Below are 7996 nucleotides of genomic sequence, written 5' to 3'. Positions count from 1 at the left end.
ACTTCCATCTAAATCGCAGGTTGGCCAAATCTGCTCCACTGCCCGTTTTTGTAAATAAATATTTTTTGGTTTTAAAAAAAAAAAGATTATTGCAACCAAGAATGCAGGTGATGAGGGGAGAGTTAGAGTAGCTAATGTCAGAGAGAGTTAAGTGTTGAGGGAGGGATGGGGGTGCAGACCACATGCAGGTTCCTGGGAGGACTTTACTTTTCCTTTGAGTGTGATGGGAGCCCTGGGAGTTTTGGGCAGAGGTGGGATGTGAGCTAGTGTATGTTCTAACATAATCTATAGTTGCAGAACGTAGGAGAGGCGTTCAGGAGAGGGCAGTTCAGAGGGTAGCATAGGCATCAACATGAGAGATGACAATGACTTGCAGCCAATTGCTGACTGGGATGGGAAACTAGATTTCAAGAAACCTGTTGAAGAAATAATAGGTGGTAAAAATCATGAAGGAGACAGGCAAATAAACTATAGAAATTTAGTAGTAGATCAGGAACTTCAGCTCTGCGGCAGGCAGCTGTTTTCTTGGGGGAAGTGGCCTTGATTCTCTGAGCTGGTTTTATCATCTGAAAAATGGAGGTGATAATGGAACATACCTCAGAATTGTTGTTAGGGTGATGTAAAGGTTTTGGCACAGCATCTAGTACACAATAAACATTTAATAAATGCTATCCTAGCCCAGGCGATTGCTCAGTGGTTGCCTCAGCCCATTGATGGAAGGGTTGTGGGCTCGATTCCCGGGCAAGGGCACATACCTCAGTTGCAGGTTTGATACCCTGCTCTGGTCCGGGCACATAGGGTAGGCAACCAAAACATGTGTCTCTTTCACGTTGATGTTTTTCTCTCTCTCCCTCTTCCCTACCCTCCATTCTCTTTAAAAATCAATGGGAAAAAATATCCTCAGGTGAGGATTAAAAATAATAAAAATGCTATTCTAGGAGCCAGTCAGCTAAGTCCTAATTCCATCTCTGCCATACTCACTGTATGGCTGTGTTATCTTGGTCAAATTTAACCCTTTGCATTTTTGTTTACCCATCTGTAAAATGGGCTATAATACCAACCTTATATGGGTCATGAGGATTAAATAAATAAATACAAGTAGTGAAGCATTTCGAATAATGTGGCACGTAGCAAGAAATGACTAAGAGGCCATTACTATTAATAGTCTATTTTTGGCATATTTCATAACATCTCCCCCCATTAGTATGCGCCTACCCCATTCTGAGGATGGGAAGTCTGTGGCTTAGAATAAGGGAGCCTCTCCTCCAGGACGCAACACCCTACCTGCAGCGGTCCTGCTAGCAACCTGGGAAGGTCGGGATTCCAGCTGGGGACCCCGCCCGCCCCGCCCGCGCACTGCCTGGAGGAACCTTTATGTGTTGCGCTCATGTTTCCAGCCCGGACGCGCTCGCGCAGCTGCGCCGCGCTTTAGAGCTACTTCCGGCAGCCGCGCCCCCTTACCCGAGGGCGTCTCCATTTTGGCTGTGGGTGGAAGCAGCCGGAGCGAGTGGATTATCGGTGCGGAGTCATCAGTTCCCGGAGGGCCGATCGGCTCACCGCACTTCCTCACTCCCTTCCTCTGCCCGCAGAAGCCGGGGGCACGCATGGCGGGCTTGGAGGTTCTGTTCGCGTCGGCGGCGCCGGCGATCACCTGTGCGCAGGACGCGCTGGTCTGCTTCCTGCACTGGGAGTTGGTGACGCGCGGCTACTACAGCGTGGGTGCCGGCGAGCAGGTACGCCACGGAGCGGCTCGGAGCTAGGGCGGAGGGGCGAAGGTGCTCTCGGCCCAAACCCATAGGACCGAAGGCCTGGTGCAGGGCTCTGACCTTCCCCTCTCCCAGGTCTCGGTTTCACGGCACCATTGGTACAGACTGCGGCTGGGGAGGGGCTCTGCTGCCCCAGCTCAGCTCAGAGCACCTCACAACACAGTGTGTGGAAAACCCACGGTCAGAAACTTGCTTTCAGCACAGCCTGCCAGTCTCCGAGGCCAGGACTGTGTGGGCCTGGCACCGAGACGGGGGTAGCCCCCCTGCGCACGCCTCACCCACCTGGAGTGTCCGCTAAGTTCCTTCCCACACAGTCGGGGCGGGGAGGCTGCCCTCATACTGTACCGGGGTCCCCACCGGATAGCGGGATCCAAGCATGGGTGTCGGGGTGAGCGTGGACCTACGCAGCCCTTGTCAAGGGCCCTTTCTTCACGCCTCAGCCTGGGCCCAGAGAGCTCACACCCTCCATCCTTTGCAGACCACTCGCTGCTGTCGTCCCCAGCTCAGGCTCTGGAAAACCAGCACCTCACACACGTACACACGCGCGTGCGGGCCAGGGAAGGTTTCCTCCCCACAGCTGTCCCTACAGGACCAGCCCCTCCTGCTCTCCCACCCTCCCCTCTGCCTCCGGGGCCGTGATCCCCACAGAGCCCCTCGTGGTTAACTCGTGTCGCCTGCCCCTCCCCTGTGCCTCTCATCCTGCACATCAGCTTCCTGTGAGACCTGGGCCCGGCCCCCTCCTGCCCCTTTATTTTCCTTCTGCTCTACCAGAGAGAACACCTTCCCTGCCGGGCTTCCCAGGTACACACACTCAGAACTCCAAGACCGCTCCGGGTTCCGCTCCTCTCCCGGGCAGAACCTACACCAGCTCTGGGAGCAGGGCCCCTCCCCTCTTGCATCCAACAGTGAGATGTTTGACCCTGCTCTCACTTCTCACTGCTTCAGTTCTCGAGCTCGCTAATCCTTTTTATTTCTCAGATGTACATCCAGAGTCTTGAACCTTTCCTCTCTGCCCAGAGCTTCGGGAATCCTTCCTCGAAGATGGTTTATCCGCCCTGAGCACGTGGGGCCAGGTCCTTCCCCACATCCCTGGCTGCCCCATCCGCTGTCTCTTAGAACTAGTGGCCAGGACCACCACCTTCTCTCACACTTTACTCCCAGGACAGGGAGCAGAAGCACAAGAACTGTCATGGGTTTCTGGGCCTCTCCCCCCGACCCCCCGACCCCCACTCTACCACCAGATCTCAAGTTTCTCACGGGCCCCCCAATACACACTTAGCTTCCTTTATTCCCACCTCTAGGTTCACACATACTTCATCCCTCATGCGGACTCTAGGACTGGTGATAAGACGGAAAAGAAGGGCCAATCTCTCTCTCTCTCTCTCTCTCTCTCTCTCTAGACGGAAAAGAAGGGCCAATCTCTCTCTCTCTCTCTCTCTCTCTCTCTCTCTCTCTCTCTCTCTCTCTCTCACACACACACACACACACACACACACACACACACAGAGCAAGAGCCATTTCTCCCTCCCAAATGCCTTTGTGGCCTGTTTACCCTGCACTTCAGACCTTGGGACAAGGTAGAGACAGTCCCCACTCGCAAGAGTCCCGTTTCCCCTTTCAGTGTATAGTCTCCCCAGCATCTCCTCACCTGCCCCACTCCAGCTTTCTCATCTTTAACACTTTCACTTGCCCTAATCATTTCATTTCAGTCTTTCCTGGGAACTTCTCCCAGAAAGCTGATGTGTGGGATAGCACAGGGAACAGTGGGATGGGAGAGGGGAGTTAGACTTGGTCATGACCTTGGAGCTCCCCCCACCTCTTTGCTTGTCTTTCAGATCTAACATGCCTGCCCCACTCTCTGCCCCTCTCCTTATCTCCTGCCGGCTAGCTACTGCTCCTCTAACGCACTGTCAGAACCTCTCTCCCCAGGAGCAGGTTTTTGTTACAGAGGGCCTGTGTGACTCCCTTTTCTTCTCCCCACGCTAAAAAGACATGTCAACACTGCAGATCTGCTTCTACCACTCGTCCCTCTCGCATCCTGTCAGCAACTCTGATTCACTTCGACAGCTTAGCTTATTGCCTCCTTCCAGCCAGCATCATCCCCTTTGCCATATACTCGGGACCCCAAAATTTTCAGGTGAAATGATCAGAAAGAATATGATCTCATTTTAATACTGGTTTTAGAAAGTAAATAAAAGATCCTTAATTCCCGAAGGTCCATCTAGTTCCACTCTATTCATAGTGCTATGTGCTGAGTTCATACAGAAAATGTTTCAGCTCCACACATCATAGGGGAGGCCAGGGGGAGTGGGAATGAGGGTTTCGGAAGGCACTGCCCACTGTTCACATGACTACCCAGTGCTAAAGTGTGCATGCTCTTGGAGGGGATGGGTGTTTGTATTGCACGTTTGAGTATATTTCTGCTGTTCTTGGCCTCTCTTTTTTAACTGTCATTGGAGCTCAGGTTGCATGTGTCCTCCTCTCACTTCTGCTGAGTCTACTTCTTCAGAGTTGAGGCATCTTTCCTAGTAATTTATTTAAGAGGAGTTTAATTTTCTGGCCTGGGACCGGAAGACTCGGCAGAGACCAGTAGTGTCTGCCAAACTCAGAGGATGTGTGTGTGTTGCCTATCTAGCCACCTTCTGCTCCCCACCCTTCTTGGGTGATAAAAGAGAGAGGAAGGTCCCAAAAGTGTGTATGTGCTTGATTATATAATATATTGGCAATTAAATAAGAAGCTAAATTGTCTCCTCTATTTGGTTTTGTCTCCTTTGGTACTGGGGAATTGTGTACATAATACTTGATTAGGAGAACAATGCATTCACTGGCTTTAATAAAAAGCCAATATTTGAATTTGTATTTCTTTCCTGAAGTCAGTGCCATGCCTCATAAGAGTTTTACAGCTGTGTCAAGTGGCTTAGGTGGCAAGGGACAGAGATGGTCATAGATTTAGTTAGAAATATTGTTTTGTGTTGTAGTATGGTGAAAGAGAGAAAATGCCCAGAATGATCAATTTGAGTTTCTTTGGGCACATTTTAGCCCAGAGGCACTGGGATGAACTCAAGACCATTAAAGAAGGCATCCAGCCCCAGCAGTTTGCCTAAGGGGACAACTGCATTTCCTTTCTTGAAGTCAACCTGGTGGTTCTGGCTGGGAAAAATCTTCTCCAGCCATAGCCAGGGCAACCAGAAGCTCTGACTACCAAATCCAGCTCTGTCCCTGACTTACCGTGACTTTGGGCAATTCTCAGGCCCTGTCAGCCCTTTCTTAGATTTTCCTCCAAGGGAAGTAAACTACACAATTGCACTTTGGCTACTTTCCAGTTGTAGCTTTCTGGGAGACCTGATATTTGCTGTCAGGGCCTAGAGGGCAGTGAATGCCCTCTATATTTGGACTGATATCACTGGGGCCAGTCCCTCTCTGTCCCACCTGTTTTCCCCATATCAAGGCAGCCCTTGAGCTGAGGAACATCGGTTCCACTGCAGTGAGAGGCATCACCTCACTTGGCCCCAGGATTCTCTTATTCTGGAAGCCAGAGGTTATGGGATAGTGAACAGACTGAGTTACCTATATTCTAAGAAAAAATTCTGATGGGTTGCTATAGATCAGTGATGGCGAACCTTTTGAGCTCGGCGTGTCAGCATTTTGAAAAACCCTAACTTAACTCTGGTGCCGTGTCACATATAGAAATTTTTTAATATTTGCAACCATAGTAAAACAAAGACTTATATTTTTGATATTTATTTTATATATTTAAATGCCATTTAACAAAGAAAAATCAACCAAAAAATGAGTTCGCATGTCACCTCTGACACGCGTGTCATAGGTTCGCCATCACTGCTATAGATGGAGGACATATATTCAGAGGCCCTTAACAGAACAAAGACAGATTTTTATCAAATTCTTGGCTTCCAAAATAAACCGTAAATCCACAATGCTAACCATGTTACAGGAAACTTAGCAGTTGGGATGAAGGGAGAGTTTCTCTTACTCACTTAGCAGAGTGATTTGATTAGTTTCACTTTTGGTTTCCTTTACTCTCATTTCTCTGCTTCAAGCCTGTGAGTTTCCTTGTCAGCCATCCAGGTTTTAAACCATGCCAGTTGCAACATCTTGACCTTTATTTGGAACTTCTCCCCCCATTGGGTTCCTGAATATCAGGGGTGATCAGAGAGGCCCCCAATTCTCCACTCTTGGCTTCCTGCTGTCCTTGGGGTTGCTGGACCTTTGTCTTTTGCCCTTGTTCTTCATCTTTGGTTCCACTCTCTCATACTATATTCTCATGAATACAGATCTTCCCAGTCCACTTTCTCCATATTCAGCTGTATAAATATGCATCCATGAAAAAAAATATTTTATGTGCATTTTTAAAATGTGTGCATAAATGTCACCCAGCTATAAATCTCATTTTTTCTTAACCTTTTTTGTCATACACACACACACACACACACACACACACTCTGGAGGCCTGGTGCATGAAATTAGTGCATGGGGTGGGGGGCCTCTCCAATCTGGGACCCCTCAGGGGATGTCCGACTGCCAGTTTAGGCCCAATCCCAGGGATCAGGCCTAAACTGGCAGTCAGACATCCCTCTCACAATTCGGGACCGCTGGCTCCTAACCACTCACCTCCCTGCCTGCCTGTTTGCCCCTAACAGCCTCTGCCTGCCTGCCTGCCTAATCGCCACAAACTGCCCCCCTTGCTGGCCTGATCACCCCTAACCACCTCTGCCTGCTGTCCTGATTGCCCCTAACTGCCCCCACTGCCAGCCTGGTCGCCCCTCTCTGTCTCCCTTCCAGCCTGGTCGCCCCTCTCTGTCTCCCTTCCAGCCTGGTCGCCCCTAACTGCCCCCCCCCGCCCCCCCACTGGCCTGATTGCCCCAACTGACCCCCGCTACCAGCCTGGTCACCCCTCACTGCCCCCCCCCCCCCGCCTGCCTGGTCACCCCCAACTGTCCCCCATTGCCAACCTGGTCGCCCCTCACTGCCCACCTCTGCCGGCCTGGTCGCCCCACACAGCCTGCTCTTCGGTCATTTGGTCACCCCTCACTGCCCCCCATGCTGGCCTAGTTGCCCCACACAGTCTGCTGTTCGGTTGTTGCATGAGGGCATCCTAACAATTTGCATATTACCCTTTTATTAGTATAGATCAGTGGTCAGCAAACTCATTAGTCAACAGAGCCAAATATCAACAGTACGACGATTGAAATTTCTTTTGAGAGCCAAATTTTTTAAACTTAAAGTATATAGGTAGGTACATTGTTATTAACCTAATTAGGGCACTCCTAAGGCTTAGGAAGAGCCACACTCAAGGGGCCAAAGAGCCGCATGTGGCTCACGAGCCGCAGTTTGCCGACCACGAGTATAGATTATTAGTATAGATTTTTAGATCTAGTTTGTTCCTTCTCACTGCTATATCATGCTCCTCTATGAGGAGATGTCTTATTTCCCCTCCACTTTGGTGATGAAAATTATTTGTCATGTCCTCTGTGCCTCTGTGCACAGGTTTTCTTCCAGGAGTGGAGGTCATGGCGTGTCAGCTCGCCTCATTGCACTGAATACTACCAGATTGCCCTCCAAAGTGGTTGTAAAAATGGCTACCAGAAAGCAGTGTCTGGGGGGTCCTATTCTTCCCACACCCACACAAACACCTGACAAAAAGTAGAAATATGGATAATAACCAATCTGAAGTGTAACCTGGTATCTCATTATTTTAACCAGTGCTTCTCTAAGTGCTATTAAACAATCATTTATACACTGTTAGCTGCTCTTATCTTTTGCTTATTCATATCTTTTGCTAGTTTTTCAAGTGGGTTCACAACTTTTATTCATTTCCAAGCATTCCCTTTATTAATTCTTTTCATTTGTAGCCATGGCAGATACCTCATCCTAACCTGTGGCTGCCTATTTGTAGTGTCTGTTGTTGAAGAGAAGCTTTAAATTATGAATAGTCTCAAAGGCAGCACTTTTTTTCTTTTGTCAGTTTTGTTTAAGAAATCTTTCCCCACCTGGAAGTCACTATATTAGTTCTTACTACAGAAATAGTTTGAGAACTGTTTTTCAAACTCTAGTGTATAAAAGGAAAGTCCTGGGGTTGCTAAAAAGAAAAAAAAGAAGAAAGACATCACAACTCTCAGTGATGCATTTTTCACCCACCAGGTTGGCAAAAATATTTAAATTGGACAATAGCAACGTTGCTGACCACACGGAGCAACAGGAACTCTTATGCT

General features: G+C 49.1%; 1 protein-coding gene across 4 annotated transcripts in view; it reads left to right on the top strand.

The window, feature by feature from the left end:
- The first annotated feature begins 1449 nt into the window (after positions 1–1449).
- Positions 1450–7996, top strand: part of PSMF1 (proteasome inhibitor subunit 1) — a 43666-nt gene continuing 37119 nt past the window's right edge. For 2 of the 4 annotated variants that reach the window (XM_036311610.1, XM_036311609.1), the window contains exons 1-2: positions 1450–1733; positions 3757–3903. In XM_036311610.1, coding sequence (XP_036167503.1) covers positions 1605–1733; positions 3757–3903 — 276 coding nt within the window. In that variant the 5' untranslated portion in view covers positions 1450–1604. The remainder of the gene's footprint in view (positions 1734–3756; positions 3904–7996) is intronic. The other 2 variants (XM_036311612.1, XM_036311611.1) reach the window with 1 other exon arrangement.

The sequence above is a fragment of the Myotis myotis genome, unplaced genomic scaffold, assembly GCF_014108235.1.
Source record: "Myotis myotis isolate mMyoMyo1 unplaced genomic scaffold, mMyoMyo1.p scaffold_m19_p_58, whole genome shotgun sequence".
Classification (NCBI taxonomy): domain Eukaryota; kingdom Metazoa; phylum Chordata; class Mammalia; order Chiroptera; family Vespertilionidae; genus Myotis; species Myotis myotis.
Note: the sequence above shows the minus strand (reverse complement) of the source record. Positions and strands in the feature narration are given on the sequence as shown.